The sequence below is a fragment of the Onychostoma macrolepis genome, chromosome 24, assembly GCF_012432095.1.
Source record: "Onychostoma macrolepis isolate SWU-2019 chromosome 24, ASM1243209v1, whole genome shotgun sequence".
Lineage (NCBI taxonomy): Eukaryota > Metazoa > Chordata > Actinopteri > Cypriniformes > Cyprinidae > Onychostoma > Onychostoma macrolepis.
Genome location: NC_081178.1, coordinates 7,519,774 through 7,546,741, shown reverse-complemented (window position 1 = coordinate 7,546,741; position 26,968 = coordinate 7,519,774). Strand labels below are relative to the sequence as shown.

The 26,968-nt window shown below is 35.0% G+C and overlaps 1 protein-coding gene across 2 annotated transcripts in view; it reads right to left on the bottom strand.

Moving 5' to 3' along the window:
- LOC131533049 (guanine nucleotide exchange factor VAV3) overlaps nt 1-26,968 on the bottom strand; it is an 80,590-nt gene that overhangs the window by 14,287 nt on the left and 39,335 nt on the right. For both annotated transcript variants that reach the window (XM_058765053.1, XM_058765052.1), the window contains exons 4-20: nt 26,815-26,880; nt 24,516-24,624; nt 24,341-24,433; nt 23,421-23,489; nt 23,219-23,322; nt 23,038-23,137; nt 22,426-22,521; nt 18,935-19,003; nt 15,926-16,012; nt 14,681-14,766; nt 14,403-14,535; nt 11,998-12,107; nt 9,644-9,745; nt 9,199-9,293; nt 7,703-7,725; nt 7,049-7,082; nt 1,335-1,465 (exon numbers count right to left, since the gene is read on the bottom strand). In XM_058765053.1, coding sequence (XP_058621036.1) covers nt 1,335-1,465; nt 7,049-7,082; nt 7,703-7,725; nt 9,199-9,293; nt 9,644-9,745; nt 11,998-12,107; nt 14,403-14,535; nt 14,681-14,766; nt 15,926-16,012; nt 18,935-19,003; nt 22,426-22,521; nt 23,038-23,137; nt 23,219-23,322; nt 23,421-23,489; nt 24,341-24,433; nt 24,516-24,624; nt 26,815-26,880 — 1,507 coding nt within the window. The remainder of the gene's footprint in view (nt 1-1,334; nt 1,466-7,048; nt 7,083-7,702; nt 7,726-9,198; nt 9,294-9,643; nt 9,746-11,997; nt 12,108-14,402; nt 14,536-14,680; nt 14,767-15,925; nt 16,013-18,934; nt 19,004-22,425; nt 22,522-23,037; nt 23,138-23,218; nt 23,323-23,420; nt 23,490-24,340; nt 24,434-24,515; nt 24,625-26,814; nt 26,881-26,968) is intronic.

Here is a 26,968-nt window from a genome sequence, read left to right as displayed (position 1 = left end):
AGAACGAGATTAACATGTTAAAACAGGGCTGTGGAGAAGCGTCCTGGACAGCTGGACTCGTATGATGGAGAGGGATGTAGGGGCATTCGAGTGTGTGCCAGGCTCTGCCAGTTCTCTGGCTCTCTGGACAATCATTGGCTGGTTTCCTCATTGCCTTGGCACGTAAATAACCAGAGCAAGAAGAGTGGGCATCAAGATGGACTGCATTTGCTTTTGTGTCCCATCCCAGAAGAACATTTGATTGCTCAAAAGTTGCACTTTTCATAGTTCAAGAAACATAATTACTCAATTGTTTCAACTTTGTCTCAGGTGTGCCTCCTTAAGGGTATTAAATGTTGACTCATACAAATGAGACAAAATGAAATTATTTGCAGAATTTGATTGGACATGCTCAATTAATTTTGTTTGTTTTTGCAAATCTGAGCACAATGTGTGAGACACTGGAGGCTTTCTAGTCTTTTTAATCACAAGCCTTCAAATTCACAGTGTTTTGACCATTTCTATCAAAAGAAAGTTTGTCCTTTTTTAATTATTAATTGATATGCTTTAGTTCTGTGTTATAATTGTTAAACTATTAAAAATCATTTTCATTAATTGAAATCAATCTGAAATCAAATAAAATATGTTACATAAATAAGTGTAATTTGAAGTATTAAAATGACTAAAGTATCACTGAAATAAATATAATTAGCTAAATAGAAATATAAAACAAATAAAATAAAAATGACAAAGTATATAACAAAATTACTAAAACAATTGCTACATTTTTAAACTATTTCTATTTTGGTTAGTTTTCCAGGTAGACAAAGACTGTAAACTGTAAACTAGATGTATATACCTGCTAAGGGTTTAGGAGCACAATAGGACAAAAAGACACTTATAAGTTGAGGTTTACAGGAAAGTGATTAGCATTATACTCTTATTATAAGAAAGAGTTAATCATTACTCTGAATCTATTTCTGTGACTTTCTTTAGTGTGGCTCATGCCAGAGAACTGCGTGTGCACCAACACCTCCTATCAAATGACAACGTGACAAATAAAATCTGTCATCAAGCGCGTGTCTGCTCTCTGGGCGTTGTGCTGGTCTGTGTTATTTTTGTATGGCTATGAAACCTAACTCACAATAGCTTTCTTGTGTTGACAAAGGGTTGGATTAGTTAGCATTTCACAGCGAGTCACGCTTAGCAAAGCATAACAACACAGCCGCTCGGCCTTTGCCACAAACACGAGAGGCAATCAATTAGCAGCTGAACGCGTGCTAGCGTTATTCCTGCAGGGCTGTACAACTTGGAATGTTTATGAGGAGCGCGTTTAAGATGTAAAACTGTCTCACCTTCCACCAGCAGCTACGGATGTTTGCCTCTATCACCTCGATGACATCACCAACCTGGATGTTGAGCGGCGGGCCAGAGAGGGGGCTCGGAACCCCATAATAATTACGGATGACCGTCATCTTAGGGAGACCTAAAACAAACAAAAAAAGAAAAAATGTTCAAATAATGTATGTGCGTGTGTTCAGCTGTATCACCAACAAACCCGCTAAACTTTGACAGAGTGTCATTACTGCATGTTTTGACACTCTGCCACATAAAGAACAGGTTTATGTACGTGACGCTGTGATCGTAAATCACCACAGGTGACAGCACAATCACGTCAATCCATCATAAAAATGTCAGCGAGCTCATGTTTTGTCTCAAAAGTTCTTGCAGTCATGCAAGCAGTGCATTCATGCAGACAGTCTGCTGCAACCTCCACAACCTAGCATTTAAATCACTGCTGGCCTTGTTTGCACCATTGCTTGATCATTTTTTTGAAAAAAAAAAAACTAGTATATAAATTAAGCTTATATCTAGCATATAAAATAAGTTTAAAATAAACAAGTACTAAAATTGCTAAAATAAAACAAAACAATAAATTAAATAGACAAATAATAAACTAAGAAATGACAAAAGCACATAATAGAATTACTAAAATTTAAACTAAAATTAAATTAATTCAAATAATTCAAATAAAAACTGAAAATGAAGTACTAAAATTTCTAAAGTAAAACTGAAAGAAATATAAATTCAAGCTAAATAGAAATATACAAAAAGCAAAAACTAATAAAAATGAAAAAGCACCACAAAATTACTAATAACTTGAATTAAGATTAAAATAAAAAGCAAAATAATTAAAATAAGTGCTAATTCAAATTATTAATAAACAGTATGTAATATTAACAGGTCTGCAGCATCAAACTTGCATTCAAAACTGTAGCTGGCCTTGTTTATAAGTTAAGGTAATAAAATGACTAAAGTAAAACTGAAAAATAAACATAAATTGAAGCTAAACAGGAAAAAAATATACACATAAAAGCACATTCAAAAGATTAATAAAAAGTTTGTAATATTAAAAGGCAGGCAGTTGCATCCTACACAAAACCATAGCTGGCCTTGTTATGCCATTCCTTGATCGTTTTAACGAATCAAATTCTAAACCAAAATCTAAAATAAACTGTGCCTCAGCGGACACAATTCATTCTTAGCAAATTCCCCAGAGTGTTTAAAAAGACCAGCTGACCACAAACATCAGCTGCTCAGTCTGGCTATTACCCTAATTAGTATTAAGACCCTTTTTTATTCATTCAAGTAATTGGACGCACAGGTCTCACGCTGCGGGCAGATCTGTGCGGAGCGGACAGTCGTTCAGACGCTCCAGTGAGCTATGAATGAGTGTGTTTGTGTGCGCGGGGCTGCTTTGCTGAAGGGTCAATAGTGATGGTCTCAGCTGGTTGCTGCAGCTCTATATATTCTGCCGTTCAGATGATGAGAGGCGAGTGTAGACTCTCTTAACGCAACCAGCTGTGGCTGAAGCCTTCCAGCCCAGCAGATCAACCAGGCCCTGGGCCTTCGAGCACAGCTGGCTGTCTTTGAAGACGCTTTATAAACAGTGTGAGCGTGTGCTTCTCTGTAGGGAAGCATCTTGCTGGCATGCTATGCTAAGAACCTTTGTGCACAAGGGCAAAGAGTCAGCACCAGTAAACACTAAAATGCATTTTTGCATCAAAACAGCTCATGAAAAGGTCTCCTAAATGTGCTAAAAGAAAACAAAACAGCAGGTTTTGAAGTTTACAATACAAAAGGGCTCACTATAACACACCTCTCAAAAAACAACACTATTTTTGGTATTATTCATGCATAAAGATATAAAGGGACTGAACAAGCATTGTTTTGCAATAAGGCTGTTTTTTGATGAAGACAAATCTAGCGGCACTGAACAGGCAGGATGGAACCAAGGATATTATAGTTTTGAATTTTTAAATTAGTTTTTATTTTAATATCGTTTTCAAATTTCCTATAATTTCAGTTTAGTTTTAGTTAGTTTCATTAATGGTTTTGTTAGTTTTAGTTTAGTTTTTATTTTGTGTACACATTTCTATTTAGTTTTTATATATTTCAGTTTCAGTTTTAGTTTTAGTAATTATAGTTTAACAGAGTTAATGGACACTTCCAGTATAGACCAAACCCAGGCATTTAATTTTAGCAAAGTTGAATGTTTGCAGTTTACAGTTAATTCTTGTGCAAACATCTTAATAATGAAAATAAAATAATTCTTTACAATTAAAAAAAATAACAAAAATATGCAACTTATATGTATACAATTTATTTTATTCATATTCATGTTCATATTCATTCATATTAAAGATGTAATCTTGTTTAATATGTCAATAGTTTACAAACAACAAGGTTTTCAGAGTTACTAGACAGCATCAGGCAGTTGAGTATTTATCAGGGTTGGAGCTAAATTGAAGAAACATGCCTTGTGTGCCAATGCAAATACTATCCACCCTATCTGCCCTAAATAGTATTAAAAATGACTAATATCAGATAGAATTTAGCATGGACAGTGTGCACATTGGGACGCAGGCATGTTCTTTGCAATCGTCATTGAAACTCTGTAAACTTTATTTTTGTCCATCTGTATTTTCAATGCATTAATTTGTTGGATTTTTTGCACGAGCCACCGGTGCACACTACTGTATGTCCCGTCTCCCTCTATGAACGTATACAATAAGAAGAAACAATCTAAAATGGTTTGAAATCTCATACTACTCAAAAATAAATGCGATATGGTGATTTAAATGATGTTTGCACTTTGCTTTGACGAGCCGCTCCAGCGCGCACGCGCTTCAGATGAGCAACGCAATCAATCCCAGTTCTAAAGCCCCTTTTACACAACACTGCAAGCGGTGAAAACACAGCGCGGCTATGGCTTTCTCTCATTTTGGATGCATTTTATACAGTCAAGGCGGTGCTCGTGTCATGGACTCGAGGCTTACGTTACCATAGTAATCGCAAAGCGTGACAAAATGACTCTTCACTAAAGTCAGCTGGTCCAAAACTTTTAATTCTGTGTCTAACTCACTCTCATGTTGTTCTCGCACATCAAGCACGCTTTTAAACGTTCGTGCGCTGTAAGGTGTGCATTATTATTATTTCCCATTTGGCGTCTTGTTTTTTAAATACAAAAACGCATTCTCTGTGATTATAGGACGCAGCTCACGTGCATGAAGCGCCATCTATTTCCCCAAACCACCACAGGTCCGATTTTCTGGCACAGAATGAGAGCTTATTAAATCACGAACACGATTATTTATTTTTGCTAATTATTATTTTATTTTCATTAGTTTTTCAGTTACTGTTGTTAGTTTCGTTTAGTTTTAGTTTTTCATTTATTTAGAAATTTTAATTTTATTTCAGTTTACGAAAATGTTTTTTGACCAATAGTTTTAGTCTTAGTTTCAGTTTTCGTTTACGAAAATAACCTTGGATGGAACTACTTTAATTCAAAAGGAGAGATTCCCATGACAGCAAACACACAGAGGCCTTCTCTCACCATAACTTTAATGAATCTACCGACCCCAATATTGTGTGGGATCAGGAGGCCTCTCGCGGCTCCATGTGCACAGGGTGACTTAACTGAGACATAATGAACTCAGGAGTGGGCATATCGTGATGGGAGGCGGTGAGAAACAACGACTTGCAATTTAGCTTGATTCACACATTTATTTCAAATATTCATGACGCTATTAATAACAAGGGCGAGGGAGGCGTGTGCATGACGCTCCATCGGCACACAGACGTGCTGACACTGAACCTGTATCCCAGGTAGACCTCATAGGTATCGATCAACCCATCAATGGCGCTGTGAAAACATAATTACAGATAATCTGGCCCTCTTTACAACAGGCTGATGGGTGGAACGACTAGTGCTAAACACTATCACTGATGGAGATTGAGCATTAGGTGAGCTGCAAATACAATAATTCTCTTTTTAAAAGGAATAATAGGACATTTACTATCTGCAAGACAAATTAACACATCAATATGTAATATAATAAATATAATATAATTATATTATATATCTTAATATAATAAATATCAAAAGAAAGAAAGAAAGAAAATACCGTATATATAATTAATTAATATTAATATATAATAAATCAGCACATTAGAATGATTTCTGAAGAATCATGTGACACTGAATACCGCAGTAATGATGCTGAAAATTAAGCTTAGATTTGAATGTATATTAAAATAGAAAAACATTATTTTACATTGTAATAGTATTTCACAATATTACATTTTTTCTGTATTTTTGATCAAATAAACGCAGCCTTGATTATACTTTAAAAAAAACTTTAAAAACCTTACTGATCCTAAATTTTTGAACGGCAGTGTATATATATATATATTAAAATTGTCATTATTAAAAAAAAAAAAAGTTAGTAGTGCTTGTTCGTTCAGGAAAGGGTGAACAACCAACCAACCAACAAACCAAATAAATAAATCATATGAATAAAGGAAAATATTTTTTGAAAATATGAGAATGAGAATTAAGGCCTAAACATCAGGCGTGAACTTTTTAAAAACTGCCTGTGCTAATAGTTTAAACTGAGGGTCAGGAAAGCTTTCCACAGCTTAAGACACCCACATAATACGATTAGACTGCGTGAACATACAATGGAAGAAGTGGGTTAAGTAATTCGCACCAAGGGGTTGTGGGAATTATAGACTGGATTGTCTACTAAGGCAAAGCTAAACAATAGAGCTGCAGGGGTTAAATATTTTCCCTCTCATATCTGATTTACATATGACACCAAGACTTAGTTCACACTGCAGGTCTTAATGCTCAGATCGGATTTTTTGCTGAAATCCAATTTTTTTGCACTGTTGTTCACATTGTCATTTAAATGCGACTGCCATCAGTCTCATGTGTGAACGGTATACAGCCCTGAAGTGACCAGCATGCGCAGAAAAAGACGTGACGTCAGACGCAGCGCACTGTGTTTGCGGAAATAAAAATGGATGCTGCTCATGTTCGCGTGTGTTTAGCAATGTTTAAGTTAATGTGCAATCGGAGCTTAAATAACGAAGTGATAAGAAGAAGAATATTAAGAAGACGGAGAGCATGATTTCCTCCAGCGCAGAATTGTGATGTCTGTTGCATTTCAATGGCGTAAAAATCGCATGAAATGCAACATTGCCGTTCAGATTGAAGTCGCATTGCAAAACATCGGATATGTATCTGATTTAGGACCACATATGAAAGTGGCCTGGGCCTGATTTGAAAAAATTGGATTTGTGCTGTTCAGACTGTCATAAGAAAATCAGATATGGGTCACATTTGGGCAAAAAAGTCGGATTCGGGCCACTTTAGCCTGCAGTGTGAACTAAGCCCAAGTCCTAGTTACGTGCTTGAGCTTGCCTTCACAGCAAACGACAACAGTACGGCTCAATGACTCAAGACTAAAAATAAGCAATCTAGCTCAGATTGGAGAAGTACGTAATGTACAAGACTATGCATGTTTTGTAAGCATGAAACTCAGCCATAGCAATGACGAACTTACACATTTGAAAATCATCCTTTTGTGATCCACTGACAAAAATAACAGCAAGCTGGTTTGTAACAACATGAGGGTGAATAAATAATGACAGAATTGTCATGTTTGGGTGAGCTGTCCCTTTAAGAATGCAAAATGTGACTAATTGTGTGTTCGTGATTTACCTGTGTCTCCTCCACGACCGGGTGTTTTTCCAATCTGTAATCAAAATAAATAAATCACATGATTCATACTGTTGCCAAACACAGACATTGTAATGCATTAATAATTTGATGATTAAGTAAAACTTTGCGCAAACACGCAATTAGTCTCATCATTAATTTTTGACAAGTAAACACTGTTTGTCACACCACTGCACAAAAACACGTTCATCCTGTGGCATATGCACAAAGATGGAGAATTCCCTCCATGTAATTTACCATCAGTGTTGAACTGCACTCCAGGCAAATCGCATGTCAATATCCTTATTACATGCTATATAAATTACAATGGGTTTGTTATTGCAAAATGATGACCGTGCAATTAATAAAACTGGTGCACAATTAAATAAATGCACGATCCATAACATATATATCACTCTAAACTGCAATGAACTCTGGGCTAGAAACAATCTCATAATGTTTCCCCATAACCAGGCAATCAAACTTTAATAAAGTAATATTTCTTCAGTAACAATTCCATGAATGATGCCACAGCAACTTTAAAATGTATTGTAAAAGAGAATTTTCTATTTTAAATGGTAATCAATATGAGTAAATGAGACCCTGAAGGGCAGAACTACATTCACAGATTGACTGGAAAAGGAACAGAAACCTCACCTGTGATCCGAAAGAGCTGGAATCTGCAAGCATGTTGAAAACAGGCATAGTTAGAGTCAATCTACACTGTCAGATGAACACACTGTACAGACGCTGTCATTAGATTGTGTGGAACACGTTGTGCTGTGAACGTTTACAATTAGTTTTTTTTATGCTGCAGGTACCTGACAGCTGTGTGAGCTAAATTGACATGAGGGGCTGGACTAGATGGAGTTATGTACCAGGAGTCAGTCTCATTGGCTCCCGAGAGAGAGGCCGGGCCTATGCTTGGAGCGTACTCTGTGAACTTTGTGCTGTTGCACTTGTGTACACCTCTAGGGCTAGTAACACACACGGGCATAGGCACAGGTGTGCACATGTACACACAGAGTGGAACCTTGTGTACAAAACAACAACGAGGCCAGACTTGACAAACACACACCCTCTTTTGGGTATTATTGTTTGTGTTCTCAAGAATTCTACAGGTTATATATATATACTTTTCTGATCTGAAATTACTATATAACAATATTTAAAAATGAAGAAATATTAAAAAATTGGCAGGGTTTTACAGGTTTTTCTCTTTTTTTCTTCTTTTTGTCCCCACAATAATTTAGTTTCAAAATATGTATTTATATTTTTAACTTAACTTTAAGTCTTGAACACATTAATATGTTAATAAATTGAATAAATTAATAAATACATTATATCATGCTTGCATGGTGAAAATCTAAGATTTAATTAAACATGCAACCAATCATGAACAAAATAATATATGTATATTTTTTTTAAATGATATATCTGGTAAAGGCAAAAAAAAAAAAAAAAAAAGTCTATTTAATTTCTAATAATCTGATCTGTCTCTTTTATTTTGTGCCCTAAAAGCCTAATGTGGTACAGCAGAATCTCACAACATCCCAGAATTTTAAGAGATTGTGAATCTACCAAATATATTTGACTTTCTATATCCCAGAAATCTTTTTCTGTGTGAAACCTGTAGAATTCTACATAATGAATTGTATGAATGTATTCAACAAAGCTACACTCTTATTGCTAGCTGAAAGCACAATCAAATTAGCTAATGGAACATGGAATGTGCAGAACTGATGGGAGTTTAGAGAGAGCTCAGCTGTGCATAAAAACGGGAACGAGGAAATTCTACGGCACTGACTAATGCCTAGAACAATAAGAGCTGGCACTGTTGGCAGGCACGCACACACATGCATACATCATGGTTTCAGGAAGCCAACCAAGCCTGTTTGTCTGTTTGTCATCACACATCACGCTTATCTATGTGGCCTAGCTTGTTATTAGGAATCTCTGCGTGTTGACAGCTTTTATTGCCCTGTCTGTTACACTACACTGTAGGTCAATCATTAGTGTGCAGCGGGGTAAGACATCACATAGCGCTGAAACATGAGCCAGAGGCTCCAGCGCAGCTCTGCAAATAAATGCTTCATAATGTGTATGCACAGAAATTGCTAGAAAGATTTTGTTGTGATGAATGCAGGGCTCACCGGCACTGCTGACACAGACGTCCACCCTACCAAGACACTCCTTATGGGCGCCAGCACCACATTTGGAGCAGCGGTACCCTTGATAGAAGACTCCTCTGAGAACATGAACAAAAAATAGAATGATGATAGATAAAATTATATATGGACAGATATATGGAACAATAGAAAGTATGACAGCACAATAGATGTACAGGCAGGCAGGCAGACAGGCGAACGATAGATAGATAGATAGATAGATAGATAGATAGATAGATAGATAGATAGATAGATAGATAGATAGATAGATAGATAGATAGATAGATAGATAGATAGATAGATAGATAGATATACAGGCAGAGAGACAGATAGATATAGATATATAGATATATAGAGATATATATCGATCTCATTAAGGTGCATTGTGGGTAGACTGTGTCATTGCATAAAGCCTCTACGGTGAGCTCACCTCAGCAGCATTTTACACGAGCTGCAGGATGTGGTTGTCTCAAAGGTGTGCATGCGGAACTCATGGAAATTACTTTTCCCGCTCTCTGGACAGATGTTCGATCTGTTGAGAGAGAAAGAGAGAGAGAGAGAGAGAGAGAGAGAGAGAGAGGAAGTCGGTGTTAAAAACAAGTCTGAAGACCTTTTTGCATAACTTCAACTCACAAACACAGAACTGCTCGTTTCCATCTGTCGTCTGATCCCACCATCCAGTCAGCTGTGATGTTCTCTTAAGACACATAAGGGTAACTAGATATTTGAATTTAAAAAAAAAAAAAAAAACATCAGACGACCAAGTAAAACATGCTACCTATGAAGCCCTGAATGTACAGCACATACTATAAGCATTTAAATTGTATATTCTAAATAATGATTTGTTTTATTATATTATGTAGTAATGTAGTTCTGGATCTTGAAATAAAATGATTTATAAATTGTTACAAAGACAAGTCCATTTTAAATAGACTCAAGGATCACGCGACACTGAAGACTGAAGTAATGGCTGCAGAAAAACATCATAGAAATAAATTACATTTTAAAATAATTCAAAATAGAAAGCAATAATGATTCTGCTTTAGTGTGCACTACTAATTACAGCATGAGCAGGAGTCATAATGTCATCTATATAGCACTATTACTTTTTTTATAGTCCAAGACCCTCCACCCCCTTTCTGTCTTTCTCTCGATCCATCTCGAATAACCCTTGAGTGGCGAGTGCCCTCATAATAAAGGCATTAACAAAAGACAGATAACAGAGCTGTGTGTGCGTGCTGATGTCATGTCATTAACACTCAAAGTGTGTAGCAGCACTGATATCCAATCAGCTTTCAGCTGCAGACTGATCTGATGACACATGACAGAGAGAAAGAGAGCACTGACTCACCACTGTTCTCCAGAATTAATGAGCCCTTCAGATAAATCTGTTAAAAACGTGTTATCTAATTAATCAGAGCCCTGTCTCCTGTCTTTGGTGCATTGCACTTTTTTTTTTTCTCCCATCTTATCCTGAGCATTTTTTTTTTTTTTTTGTGGATGTCCCCTTTTTGGATATGCATGACATCTGAAATTTGGTAGATTACTGTCTGATGGTTTATTGCATTTTTCATCTGCATTTTACTGATTGTTGCTGTCATCAGCCAGGAATTATAAATATATTTTCTCACTCTCTTTCTCTCATCACTTATTGCCTTAGTATTTCATAATACAAAGATTTACTTGAATCTGACTCTCCTAAGAATAGTAAATGGAATACAATTAAAGTGAGGGAAGATAAAAAACCTCTGGATGTGTATAAATTAAAAGAGACATATCATAGAAAACAGGATTTTTTACACTTTTTTTGATGTATCATGCAGAAATAATATATTCTAATGTGCAATATCAGAAACCACCCAAGTTTAAATATCAAAACAGATTCTTTATTTTCAGTTAACGTAGAAATCTTAAAAGTACAGTACTTCAACAAAAACAGCTTGTTTAAAACTCGCTCTCATGTTGAAAATCTAAATGATTCGTTCAGAAATTAAAACTTAATGACTCAATGATCCAGTTCCAGCGATTCTTGAGTTCTTAAGGCAAAGATTATCAATGAATAACAACTTTTTTTTATTGAAATTGGCATCTGTTTGTCACACAAAGCAATCATGTAGTTTTTTAAGACTTGAAATATAGTACAAGAGTCATATGGGCCACTTTTATTATTATACTTTTTCAGTGCAATATTGTCCCTATTCATTTTAACTGCAAGAGGAAACACAGTCATTCTTTATTTGTGTTCCACTGAAGGAAGAAAGTCATGCAGGTTTGGAACGACATGCGGGTTGGTAAATAACTGAATTTAGTGAGCTATTCCTGTAAAGATCAGAGAGAGGGTGAAAAATGGTCATATAACACTAAATTACAATAGGTTTTGGTGCAAGAAACATAATAAGTGGACTTTAGGGATAAAAATATCTGCTGGAAAAGCACAGAATATATCCTCTTTAAAACAACCAAACTAACTAAAATAAAAAGACTTGGTATATACTAGTCTATCTGCAAAACTGAACCAACCACTCTGATGGAATGAAAACCCTTTGGGTCACATTATGTTTTATAAGGTACGCCACTGCAAAAATGCTAGGCTCAGCAAGTCTATCCTCATTACTGCCTTTGCTCTGTAGTAAAAATAAACACTAATGGTGTTTTAGGCTTGAATCAGGGCCAGGACATACTGTCGTAGCTAAATCACGCTTTTGTGTCTGTTGTCAAGACAGATAACAAACCTGAAAAACAGGACAGTACAGTGCAGACCTTCAGAGACAACAAAACACTCACAATGCCATGCCAAACTGCTCCAGCCATTTCTTCTTCAGCTCCTTGGTTTTAAAGAAGAACTCGAAGCCGTTCTGACCCTGATTGTGTGTGAGGTAGAATCCGTGGCACCACTGGAAGAAAGAGAGAAAGCAAGAACATCTATGTTATAAATGCAAAACACACACACATGCACAGATAAAGCAAAGACAAACACCGTCTTAAAGCCGTTTGATTCGAAACATCAAAGACGCTCTAACAAGTCTGAGACTACAAAGCCCTAGACCACATGATGGTGCGAGGGGGTCACTGTTGTTTATGCAAGACTGACGAAATGATATTATCAAATCTAGCAGGGTCATCCTGTTATCGTCTGTTAGCACTGCACTGTGTTGACGTTTACATCATATTGCAGCTGATGTAGATATTGACTGCACTGAACAAATGGATCAGATTTCATCATTTGCAAGATATGACAGTGTGGAGATTTGAAAAACAAACATCTTTTTTTGTGTGCAATGTTAACAAAGGCATAGAGAATGCAAGACAATAAGCAGCAATGCATTTGGACTCTAAGCCTGTCTGTCTGAAATTATTAAATTAATGAACAGTAAGGGATTTGTTTGGAAAATTTTGATTTTAAAAGCCTCTATGGCCTGGCATTAACAGGCTTTTTGCATGTGAATATTATGTATACTGCCATTCAAAAGTCTAGGCTCCCTTTTTCATATTTTTGAAAGAAATGTCTTATGCTCACCAAGGCTGCATTTATTTGATTTGCAGTAATATTGGAAAATATTATAAACATTTAAAATAACTGTTTGCTATTTTATATATTTTAAAATGTAATTTATTCTTGTGATGACAAAGCTGAATTTTCAGCATCATTACTCCAGTCTTCAGTCTCACAAGATCCTTCAAAAATCATTTCAATATGCTGATACTAATATAATAATTCTTATTATACGTTAAAAACAGTTTTGCTGCTTAATATTTTATAAGATACTTTGATGAATAGAGCTCTCAAAAGAACAGCATTTGAAAAAAAACTTTTTACTGTCACATCTGATCAATTTAATGCATCCTTGCTGACTGTAATGACTTACAAAAATAAATAAATCAATAAATGAAAAATTAAGAGAAATATTCCAACCTAAAAAAATAATAATAAATAAATAGATAGCGTGAGCGGATCACAAGAGTGCAGTATCTGATTTTATTTTATTTTTTAATATAATAAAAAAGCCGTTTGGAAGCCAGTTTCCGACACTGAATAAAAAATTAAAATAGGTAATAGTGAGATTTTATCTCACAATTCAGACTTTTTTTCTCGCAATCGTGAGTTTACATCTCACCTCAGGACTGCATAATATAAACTCACAATTGCGAGAAATAAAGTCAAAATTGGGAGATAAAAACTGAATCTGAATTTTTTTCTAGCAATTGAGAGTTTATATATTGCAATTCTGACTTTTTTTCCTCACAATTCTGACTTTATAACAATTGCGCGTTATAAAGTCAGAATTGCGAAACTCGCAATTCTGTGAAAAATAGTCACAACTGGAAGAGATAAATTTGCAATTCTGAGAAAAAAGTCAGAATTGTAAGTGCATAAAAAAAACAACTCAGAATTGCGAGATATAAACTCACAATTCTGAGAAATAAAGTCAGAATTGTGAGTTTATATCTCGCAATTCTGAGTTGGTTTTTTTCTCGCAATTGTGAGTTTATATCATGCAATACCGGCTTTATAACTTGCAATTACGAATTTATATCATGCAATTCTGAGGAAAAAAGTCCGAACTGCAAGTCTATATCTTGTAATTCTGACTTACTTTTTCAGAATTGCGTTTACAAATCCAAATTTGGAGTTTATTATATCACGCAATTCTGAGAAAAAAAGTTAGAATTGCAAGATGTAAACTAAAACAGTATTGTGAGATACAAAGTCGCAATTAACTTTTACCTGCAATTTTTATTATTAGCCAGGACTCTGATGAACAAAAACACCTTCCCTCAACAAAGCAGAAAATTTGAGGCATCATCACAAAAGTACCCTAGAGGAACTCTAATAATAACGGTGATGTTTACATTGCATGTGTTTACCAGCATAATTTCTCTTTCTTGCACGCACTCTCTCTGTCTTGTACATGTAATATTTACAGCATTATCTAACGAATAATCATCCTGGCACAGCAGCACGTAATGTAATATAACAAACGACATCATGTTTTCTAATTTAGCTGTGTCTGGTGTCGGCTGCGTTCGTTAGCAGTCGCTAGACGGTTTTTAATAGGAAACACCATCTGTGCGAATGAAAGCTGCTCTACTGCAGTAACTGATTATGGCACGACAGCATAACAGCACATTTGCTGCCCTCGGCGTCAGAGTAGCGAACTTTGGCGGCAATTAGGAGACCGGCTGCACACCTTTCGGTTTTCTCTGTCTGAGGTCGGGTTGTTGGTGATCTTGAAGGAGTGGAGGTCAATCACCTCCTTCATCTCGTAGTTATCTCCTCGTCGTTTGCATACGATCACGGCAGCGTCGAACAGAAAGATGTGCCTGCAGCAGAAGAACGGCACAGATCAAACGAGAAGGAGAAAATACAAGAGGAGCGCTTGAGGGTGACACCTTCATAACCCTTAGGCCTTAGTAAAGACCTGCGGAGTTTCAGGCTGAGCAGTATTCCACACTTTAATCATCTCACCTGTCTTGCTTGGCTCGTTTGTCGACTGAAGCTACTCGCACTTCGCTGTCACCTTTTGGTCTCCCGTAGTTACGGAGAGACTGATTCTGCAGAACATAAAAATGGTGCACATTCAATGCAGACATGCTTGTACGCTACTAGGGGTCAATGCTCTTAAGTTAGACTAAAGTTCCACAAAACTGTTCAAAGCTTCATACTGTCTCTGCTGAACTACTTCAAGCAGTGTCGGGGAAAAAACTAACTAAAAGTAGGCATGCAAATCAGTGCATTTTGCAGTAGTCTGACACTATCTTGGGTGTTTTTAAAATAGTTCAGCTTTTCCATGAACATACAGTAACAGTAATAAAATACACTTTCTTAAAAACATCTCTCTCAAGTTGCACTGCAAAGTGTGATTCATGTTAGTAAACTGAATGGTTAATGACTCACTAATTTATTTTAATGATTTTAATGTTCTGTTTTAGTGAAATATGTATTTTGTTAAATACTAAAATATTTTTTTGTAATGTTTTATTAGATATATTGTATATAGCGCAATTTATAGTTTCTATAGTCATTTACATGTATTTTCAATTTATAGTTTTTATATTTAAATTGATTTATATATATATATATATAAATATAAAAACTTACCATTTGTATATATATATAATGTATTTATTAACAATTAATCATTTATAATTAATAATAAAATATCATATCATAATGATATCATATCAAATATCGTTATTACAAGTTATATATAATTAATAATTTCATATGATAATAAATCAGTAAACTGTAAATAAATACATTTTAAACAATTTATGTGTAATATTAAAGAATTTGGACAATGTCACAGTGTGAAACATTTTTTTAAAATAGATTAATATTTTATGTTCATAAAATCAATCCTTGAAAAAAACAGAATCTGAATGGACTTTGTGAAAGGTTATTTATTTATGTATGTATTTATGTATTTATTTATTTATTTATTTATGTATTTATTTTATTATTTTATTTTATTTTATTTTTTTTTTTTAATTTTTTTTTTTTAAAGGGAAAATGAAACAATTTAAGGCTTAAAACTACTCCAGTGCAATCAATGGGGGATCTTCATGTGAAAAAAAAACAGTATTGGGTGTAAATGATCTGGCCCCAGCGAATATTGAGGTGGAAAATTAGTTTTTTTTAAGGTTATAATGTTAAAGCTTTCCCAAAACTGCTTTTTAAATAGTAGTCTATACAAAACATGATTTTGCTCACAAGGTTTTCTATAGATTTCTGGTACTGGTCGATGTCTCGCAGAGTCTCGATGTCTCTCTTCACCTCATTGACATACTGAGCCAGATCCTATAGAGATGGAAACACAAACACAACACCATAATATTCAACAGGCTGAGACTTTGACCTGAGGACACACAAGGAAGTCTTTCTAGTTGTGTGCTAAAAATAACAATACTTCTTTTCTAGCTTCCTTATTGACAATCTCGGCCCATGTGATGTTTTCAAGGGACACATTTCCTTCTAAAAATGTAAAATAAGATTCAGTGTCTGAAATGCGAGGCTTATTTGACAAATCTCATTCTGAACACTGTGCCCGCCATTCCCGTGAGTGGAGTTTAGCGACTCATTCATCATCACGTATCTAGAATAATCAGAGAGTGGGGGGCTGGATCGCCCACCGCGAGGATCTTTAAAGGGGAGCACTTGAGGAGGTTAACCGCGTTAGCCCGATACCCCAATCAATGCTAAGTGGCTAATTTATCCAAATGAAATCATCACAGCCCTCGGTGCAATCTGCACAATCTTCTCAGCTTGATTTGCCTCAATTAGCGGACGGTTACCTGTCAAGATGCATTCGGCACCATCTTGATCATGTCTGAGTCAAGAGGGCCACATTGATTTTCAATGAAAGTTTTTCTTACGCAAAAGTTGATGCATGCACATCCCAAAAAAAATAAAAGAGGAAGAAATTTGTCACTGTTGTAATTTCAAATTAAACAAGGCCTCTAATATTAATCAAGATTGGTGATTAAAAGGCCTGTGATGACCTTAGATTTGGCTCGCAATGGCCTGCCACGAGAGGAATAAAAAATAGGGGGAAAAACGTTCAAATGTCAAATGTCATTGAAGCATATCTTAATTTCGAATTTATACATTTTTTTTACCATGTCTTTTTGTTTTATTTTTGCAATGAAATGTAAAAAAAATATAAAATGTAAAAAATGTAAAATTAGTTGAAAAATCGTATATATATATATATATATATTTTTCTATTCTGTCTACTTGTTTTCTTTAAAAAAAAAAAAAAAACCTTGCTACGTGTACTGCGTTACGCTAACCGAGACTTGTCATAGCGCTTGCATATTTTTGCTCTTTTGTTGGTTTTGATTGCTTCTATTGTCCTCATTTGTAAGTCGCTTTGGATAAAAGCGTCTGCTAAATGACTAAATGTAAATGTAATGTAAATATATACATATTAGTGATGCGCGGATGAGCTAAAACGTCACCCGCCATTTATTCAATATAGCGTGTAGGATAGATGAGTAAAAAATTCACACAAACCATCAGATCAAATCAGTAATTTGATAACAGCGTGAGTGATTCAGCTGTACTGCGTCCTCTCTCTTTGACCTTCTCTTCATCAAGAGCATCTAGAGCTGCTGCACGCAGCGATACAAGACTTTAGCTCGCGTTTCGGTACAGTTGACAGAATTGTTGCATCGTCACAAAAATGTATTATTTGCACGTCTTTTTAAGCCTTTCGGGACTCGCGCGCTCCAGAGGCGCTTTTCTGTTCGCTCAAAGTCACGTCCAAAGTGCGCTCAAGCAAAGCTTGTTGCGCTTAAGTGGCCAAACACACAAAATGACGTCAAAATGGTCATCCTGGAGAGTATCCTCATAAGCACTGTCGGTTTTGTCTTAAGTTAATGTAAACAGTTGCGAATGAAAATGCATGTGTATCAGTATTGGATCCATGAAATGGGTCTTGTGACATCAGCCTAATAAAGTTGTGCCGTCTGTCATTAATGTTAATCAAACAACAAAATCCCTCACTGCTCTTGACTAAATAATGTTTTGTTGAATAACTTTAGTATGTTAATTTACAGTTTATTCAATATCTGTAGCCTATTTAACACACGTTCATATTTTAGAAAATGTAGGCTAGTTAATATTTGCATCATTAATGATTTAATGCGACCAACCCGCAAATAATCAGAATGCAATTTTTTACTACCCGACCCGCGGATTATCCGCAGCGCCCATGGATATAACCGCCATCCGCATCACTAATATATATACAGTCATGGCCAAAAATATTGGCACCCTTGGTAAATATGATCAAAGAAGGTTGTGAAAATTAATCTGCATTGTTAATCCTTTTGATCTTTTATTTTAAAAATTCACAAAAATCTAACCTTTCATTGGATAATAAGAATTTAAAATGGGGGGAAATATCATTATGAAATAAATGTTTTTTTTCTCAAATACACGTTGGACAAAATTATTGGCACCCCTAGAAATTCTTTAGTAAAATATCTCTGAAGTATATTACCATTCATATTCACAATTTTGAGCACTCCAGGGTGATTATGAACGTGAAATTATCCAGCCATGGCTTCCTGTTTCACAGAAATATAAATAGGAGGGAAAACAAAGCCCAAATGCCCTTAATCATCCATCACAATGAGAAAAACCAAAGAATATGGCCAATGTGTATTAGAGAAAAACATTTATTTCATTTTTATTTCCCCCTATTTTAAATTCTTATTATCCAATGAAAGCTTAGATTTTTGTGAATTTTGTAAATAAAAGATCAAAAGGATTAACAATGCAGATTAATTTTCACAGCCTTCTTTGATCATATTTACCAAGGGTGTCAATATTTTTGGCCATGACTGTATGTATATAGTGTATAAGTATATAAGCATGTGTGTGTGTGTGTGACATTGAATACATTTTATTATAATATAGTTGCATATAAAGCAACATTTACTTTTGTCCTATGGCCCTCAATGAAGTTGAATTTTTGGTCCTCCGTATTAAAAATTTGGGCAACTCTGGTATAAATTATGCAACGATCACAAGCTAAATGTGTGTATGAGAGCAGATAACAAGGTCTAGGTGTCAGACAAAGACTGTAAAAGGCCCAATGTGTCATTTTATGGTTCATATGAGCGCTCACACTGGTCCAGACTTCTCAGTGGACCGCTACCCAGAAGTCCCTGCAACAGACAGCTTATGAAAAGGACATTCAAATGCTCAACTCACCTTCATGGCGTCCAGCGCTTGCCGTAAATTACTCTTGTCTGTGCCATCATGGGTGTGTTTCACCAGTTCCTGTCAGGAAGAAAGCGGGATATGAGTTTTTACGGGCCGTGTCTCAGTGTCTTATTATCACCAGATGATGATGAACGCAGCAGACAGTCAGATGTACAGGAGCGAAGCCGTGCCGGAGGACATCTGTCACTCTCACACGCTCTCATAACTCCTACTCATCACCGTGCAGATTGTTTACCAACAATATAGAGAGAACATTTAGATAGCAGTCATCCGAAATGTAATGTCATACTCTAGTGTTTTAAATTAAGATATGTTATATTAATTAGAGTGATAATTTGACTAGTCCTAATTCAGTGACACAGAATGGGACAAAATTATTGATTATTTGATTATTATTAAATTATATTAATTTTAAATTTTTTTATTTGTTTTCACTTGATTAGAAAACAAAAACAACTCAATTACTGCCCTGACATTTTTTTTTATCCACTTACATATTTGCTACATGAGCAGTATATAAACCGATCATATAAATTATTCCTCTGAAATGCAACTATTATAAATTAAATTGCAATTTCAGTTGACAGAAAAATATAATGAAGTAAAATAAATGAATAAATGTACTAACCAAAGAATTGAACCCAGGAGGAAATGCTTTTATGGGATTTCCAATATTTAATATTAGCTGAGCAGGATGGTGCATTAATAAAGTGTTGATTTTTACTTCACAGGTTACACTGAGAGAATTTTATTTGATTTCACATGTGTATTCATCAATCCCTGCTCCGAAAAACAGGAGGTGGCTCTGATACAATTCAAAGAGTAAACCAAAAATAATAAAATAAACAAGGTGATTACGTGGCATGTATTACAATACAATGATAATACAAACATACAAAGCATGGCATGTCTGTCTATCTTACTTTCTCTTTCGGCCACACACACACACCCCCAAGCTGAAATAATATCCCAACCTACATCGCAGGTTCAAGAATTGAAATGAGAAGCAAAAGGTTTTTGTGGGGTTGAAATTGCCTTCCTGCTCCAGAATGAAGTAAACAAGACATCTGGGCCAGTCTGTAGGATAAGGGAGGGTGCTATGAATGTCCTTTACTCAGGTCTGATAAATGGCTTCCTTTTGGCCTAAGAGATATATTGCCATCCAGCACAAGCCAAATCCCCTGCGTCAGTCAAGCTGAACCTGCGCATTATTATCAGCAGAAAGACGGACATCACCTTATTTTTCATTCTCACTTCCTTCTGCCCTCACACAGCGAGAGAGAGATAGAGAGAGACAGAAAGGAGGTATGACACGAACACAGAGATTACTGCAGAAATAAAATGCAGCCAATCTCTTATCCAAACGTTTGCAGAATTCCAGGAGAATATCGTTCAAATGTGATTTCACAGGTCTGCATCGCAGTATTGTAATGTCTGGTCCACTTTGCACCTTTTTATGTCTAATGACTACCCAACTGTTCAAATTCTTCTCAAAATGTGTCACTTTGTTGCTATCAATGTGAACAACTCGAAAAATATTACCACTTTGAACTGATATTTATTGACTTAGTCAGAATATTTTCTTAAAAGCATAACTTTTTACATCCTGATTTACAACCCCTTCTTTGTACGGTTACAGTAAAAATATAATTTTCAAAATCTGGACATACACTATCATTCAAAAGTCAGTAAAAATGTAAATTTCAGTAAAAAAAAAAAAAAACCAATGCTTTTGGAAGAAGTCTTATGCTCACCAAGGCATTTATTTTATCAAAATTACCGCTAAAACAGTAATATTGTGAATATATCATTACAGTTTAAAATAACTATTTAATATGTGATGACAAAGCTGAATTTTCTGCAGCCATTACTCCACTCTTCAGTGTCACATGATCCATGGTTAATATTGTAACCTAAAATTTAACTAAAATAAAATTGAATATAAATATTCAAAACTTGATGACTGAAATAAGGTTAAGTTGAGGCACTAAAATTGATTTAAAATTAACAAAATGAAAAAGAAAATAGCAAAAAAAATAATAATAATAATGATTTAAAGCTATTTTAAAATATATATAAAAAATATATAATATAAATAATACTAAAGTAACACTAACAGCATTTATTTAAAATAGCAATCTAAAAGTTGAATAAAAGTATTGATTTCTTACACCCCATAAGTAAATAAATAAATAAATAAATTTAAGACTAGATAAGAGTTACAATTATTTAATTTAATTTATAAATATATAAATATTAGAATCTTTCATATTAGATTATTTATGAATTTTGATTATAACTCATTATGTAAAGCTGGCTTGCTCTTTCTCTCACTGGCCAAGGCTTCCTCCAGCAGAGCAAAGAGCAGAGAAAGACAGTCTGTCACACGCTAGCCTGCTCTCCAGAGGGGCAGCAGACAGACAGACGCTCTATCTGCAGCACCCGCCTACACACACACACACACGTTCCCTAAACCCACAGCTGGCCAGATGGGCAGGGAGGTGAACTGAGCTGTGGACAGCCTTGCAGGCATGCTAAGTAGGCGCATGCACACACACACACACACAGAAAACACCTTCGCTGTTCTGTCCGCTGAGAGCCGAAAGGTTCCTGCAACAGCAGGAGGATCGCGGTGGCTTCAGTCCACACACGCTATGCACATCTCCTTCTCTCTGCTTTTCTATTTCTCTCTCGCCTTCGTTCACATTTATTTCTAAATCCCCTCATGGCTGGGTCATGCAGTAGACCTAACGTGTGATGGACAGAGACACACTATGAAATATTCATGCCAGTCTGCGTGAGATGTTTGTGGAAAAGGGCCAGACCAAACATACACGACTGGATAAAGCATGCTGCTTGCTCGTTATGTGGATTATACTGCCCCTATTGGAGGACTCTGGGATATATTACACTGCCACCTACTGGTGGATTTCAAACATGCATTATGCTGCTTCCCTGTGGAAGAGTAAAACATGGACTCCACTGCCCTTAGTGGACATTACCAGTAAAGCAGTCATTTAAAGACAATATGAAAGAATTGGCCCTATTTTTTTATAGCCCATCAGGGCACATTAATCAGTGCAAATTATTGTATAGATGATAGATTGATATAGTTAACCAAATCTAAAAAATCTTAAATAAAATAGATGTTAACCAAAATAATACATAAAAAACAAACCAAAACGGAAATATTTTTTATAAATAAAAAAAAAAAAAACTAATTGACAAAGACAAAAACACAATAAAGTTAAATTTGTACTAAAACTTTAAAACTTAAACTAAATTAAAAATGAAAACAGAAAAAAATAATACTGAAAATAATACTAATAACAAATTAATTGTTAAAAAAATGAATATATAAATGTTTTTTAAAATTACAATAGTATCTCTAATTCTAAAATAACACTGCTTTAAAATACTTAATGCTCAGGTAAAACATGTTGTTTTATGAGCAGGAATATAGCAAAATGATTTCAGACCTGTAGAAGTAGATGATACTTCAGAACTCTCTGCATCGGAACCACCAGAAGATCTCTCAGAGTAAACTTCCCGTTATTGGCTCGTTTGGAACATAACTGAAATTAATTAAAAAAACACATATGTGACTGTGACATGACTGTTCTGTAAATAAACGAAGAGAGCAAAACGTTGAAATAAAATGTTCAGAAATGTTCTGCACCGTTCTCAACCACCAGGTGGCACTGCCTAACCGCAAATAAATATTTTCACTTCAGTTTTAGTAGTGAAACACAAGTACTACTTTCATAAATAATTTAAATAAGTTAATTTCATGCTGTACAAAGGGTCAAAATAATGTCACTTCCTCAGTGTCACGTTCTTTAGAAATGTTACATTATTTTTATAATGAGGGAGACAAAATCACGTAACAATATGCAGAGTACATCCAAATCTACAATTAACTGAATACCAATTAAATAGGCTGTATTATTTAAATGACACATTTTATTAAAATATTACATAGTTAATTGTATGTTAGACATTTCCAAGTTCTCACAAGAAATATTTGTGCCTTTGATGCTAAAAAATTGTCCAGTATTCATGGAAATTGCCACATATAGACAGTGTCTTACCTCTAACATCTGCCTGACGTCCTCTCTGTTCTTACAGATGTCATCCAAACACGCAATGGCTGATTCTACTTGACTGCAGTATTTCCCATACAGGACTAATCTATCACACAGGAAAACAGACACATGTGAGAAGGGGAAGGAGGTTTCATTCTTTTAATAGCTGAAGGGATAAATCAAACACCTTTCTTTGTATTTGATAAAGATCTGAAACAGGTTACTGGCGTTATGCATGAGCACTGAATCCTGGACCTCCTTCAGAAGACTCGTGTGCACCTTCACGAGGTCCTGGTACAATACAGAACATCAAAATATGAGGCGATAAGAACAATGACACAGTGATTCATGCTAAAATGTGTCCTCCGTTATAAGCAGTTTTGACTAACTGGTATATTGATGAACACTTTTTCGATATCCACACTGGACAGCGACTGTCCCAGAGGCTTCATAAAGAACTGTGGGTGGAAACAATTAAGAAATTGGGTAAGCTAATGCACACAATAAAGTTATATTGCAATATAATAAATCTTTGTGGAAATTTACCTTGTTTTTATCATAGTAACTATAAAAGAAATGTTGTATATTCATACTAAGATTTGAAATAAATGAATAAATTATTATTATTATAAATAAATACCAAAAACAACAATAATGCTGTATTACAATATAATGATTCTTTGATCCACTGTGGATATTGACCATGGTTTATTATAGTTACTACAATGGAAATGTTGTAAATTCATACTAATATTAAAAATAAACAAATAAATTATTATTATTATTATTAAAACATAAACTGTACTACTACTACTAATAATAATAATACAAATAAGTAAATAAACAAACTAACTAACTAATAAATAAATAAATGAACAAACAGCAGCAATAAAGCTATATTACAAAATAATGATTTTTTTTTTTTTTTTGATCCACTGTGGAAATTGACCATGGCTTTATTGTAGCAACTATAATAGAAATGTTGTATATTCAGACCAAGATTTAAAATAAACATTAATGGTAGCTTATAGTAAGTTACTAGAAGGCAACTGTAACAATAACTGGTATTCTATGGAATTTCTTTAGTATTTTTCCAGTAACCATGGGTATCATGGTAAAATATTGTACAGTGATTTACGTCTAAACATGGTAAAAATATTCATCCATGATATTTGAACTGTGGTTACTGTGGTCTTTATACAAATTATGTGTTATATTACATCTAACAGACACTAGGCAGATCTCATAAACTGCATTAAAGCTGTAATATTACAGTCGGTCTGACTGTGCAGTTCTAAAGAGGCCTCACTTTCTCTATGGAGTCCAGCGTCTCTGTGTATTTCTCCTCGGTCTGTTTGATTTCCATCAGACAACAGCTTCTGATGTCCGTCTCGGCCTGTTTCTGTCATTACAGAGAAACAGAGAGCATTTTATGCCTTGCAACCCAAAGCATGTTTATATATAAAGCATTTGATTGAACTCACCTGTGGTTGTACCAGCTCAACCTTCATCAGATCTTCATACACCTCTCCTCCCTCATCATCATCATACACACAGTCATAGAGATCCTCCTCATCCTCAACACCATTCTCACTGAGACACACAGACCAACAACATTTAGAGTTTCTCCAAAGGTTTTAGTTTAGTATATAAATTTACTATCCGACTGCAGTAAGTTTACAGTAAGCAGAAAGAAACAGATGGACGACGGAACAGAAAAACCCCAAAGAAAACAGCAAGATATGTTTAAATGCTTCAGCATATCCAATATACTGGAGAAAAAAAGACCTCTTCTAGAAAATTGCTCATGAGGGGTTTTAAAACGATAATGTTTCCCTCTTCTAAATTAAACACACGGTTTTCAGCTACAGCTAAAGCAAGAGCCAAGAGACATTATAGCTGAGTCAGGCCTTAAAATCACTCGGATATGTTCTCCAGATGGGTGTAAAAGAGAACGATAGAGAGACAAACTGTGTTGATTTCTTTTCCTAACCATGTCTGCAGTTCGAATCTATTACAAAACGCCTTCAAGGAAAAGTCTCTCTCTGACAGGGACAAAATCGTACAGGCACATCACCCTCCAGGGAAAAGCACTCAACAAACACATTTCATATGAACAAACCATCACATGTGGGAAACAACCCTCAGCTAGAGGGCCTCGTTTATGTGTGGCTAAGAAACAGATGTGATGAGGTCGAGCCAAAACATAGCGACAGCAGCATCAATATTTTCTAAGCATAATATTAAATCCTCAAGCTTGTCATATGAGAAGAACAGACATTTATGCTGATGCTACTTGTTGGCCTTCTCAACAGCCTGTTACTCAGCAGAATCACTTTTATTGCTCAGAAGCAGTGTAGTTATCATTGACTAGATTTAGATTGTTAACTAGGCTGGAATAAAACGAAATACAAATATTAGAAAATATAGGTGGTGTAGCAACTGTGATCTCATATGACAGTGTGATTCAGCTACAGTTTCTCCACATATAATGACTTTCATCTACTAACTGACACGCACTATAGGAGTGGCTTATGTGGCTTGAAATGTAGTGCACTCATAATCGAGAGATCAAGAAAGTATAACAGTTCTGGACTGTGGTGTGACAAAATAGCAGATCAAGCTGCACCGCAGGGCTCTTCATGGTCCTGTAATCCTATGACTGTTTGTTGTTGCCTGTCTGCTGCCCTATACGTGGCAGTAGTGGAAACGAGAGGACACAGGCCAAAGGCAAAATCTGACAGTTCACATCTGAGGCTGTACAGCTGCAATGACCCTTGGTGTGTCTGTACATATATATATGTGTGTGTGTGTTATTATATGAAACAGTTGCTTTTTCAAGTTTTATGAGGGGATTTTTAAGTATTTTTTACAACATTGTAAAAATTCTATCATATAAACACTGTTTTTAAAGCGTTAATCAGTTTTAATGCACCATCTCACTATAAATTAATACAATTTAACACACTGCTGTTCAAGCATTTAGGGTTGGTATTTGTAATGTTTTTGAAAGAAGAATCACCACGGCTCTGCATTTATTTGATCAAAATACAGTAAAATAGCACTATTGTAAAATTTGAAATAACTGTTTTCTATTTGAATGCATTTTAAATAGAATTTATTCCTGTGATTGCACAGCTGAATTTTCATCATTACTCTAGTCTTCAGTGTTACATGATCCTTCCGAAATTATTTTAGTATGCTGATTTGGTGAAAATTTTGAAAACAGTGCTGTTTAATAATTTTGTGGAAACCATGATACATTTTTTTCAGGTTTTGTTTATGAGCAGAATGTTTAATATAACAGCATTTATTTGAAATAGATTTTTTTTTTTTGTACCTGTGTAAAAACATGTGATTGTTGATAAATTATTAATCTTAAATTATTAAATTATTTATAAATCATTAATTAATCTTACTGACCCCAAACTTTTGAATGGTAGTGTAAATTACATTTTAATATATTTCTATACAAATTTTATGTCATGGTCTTGGTAACAGGGTTTAATTCAACTTAAGAGTGTCACTTTCTGACATGTAAAATTACATTTAAAGATACAGTATATAATAAAGTATTTTTAACACATATGTAAGTGAGTGCGTCTATAAGTAGGACAGTATGTGAGTGGCACACATTATCTCATGACTCATCATGTTAACATCAACCTAAGCACTTCTATGTGCTCCAGCCTGAGGCTCCTATATCTAGCAGAGAGCGTGCAGTGAGCTAAAGGTTAAAATATCAGGAGGAAGAGAAACACTGTAAGCAGAAAAATGACTCACTCTATCAGATCCTCTAGATGGTTATAAATGTCTTCATCCTCAACACTCTCTTCTGTGGGAAACGGCCTAGAATAGAAAGAGAGAGAGGCAGAGAGAGAGATAAAATATGAATTTTCATCTGCTGCGCTCTTAAAATAGTTAGAATTATTCATTT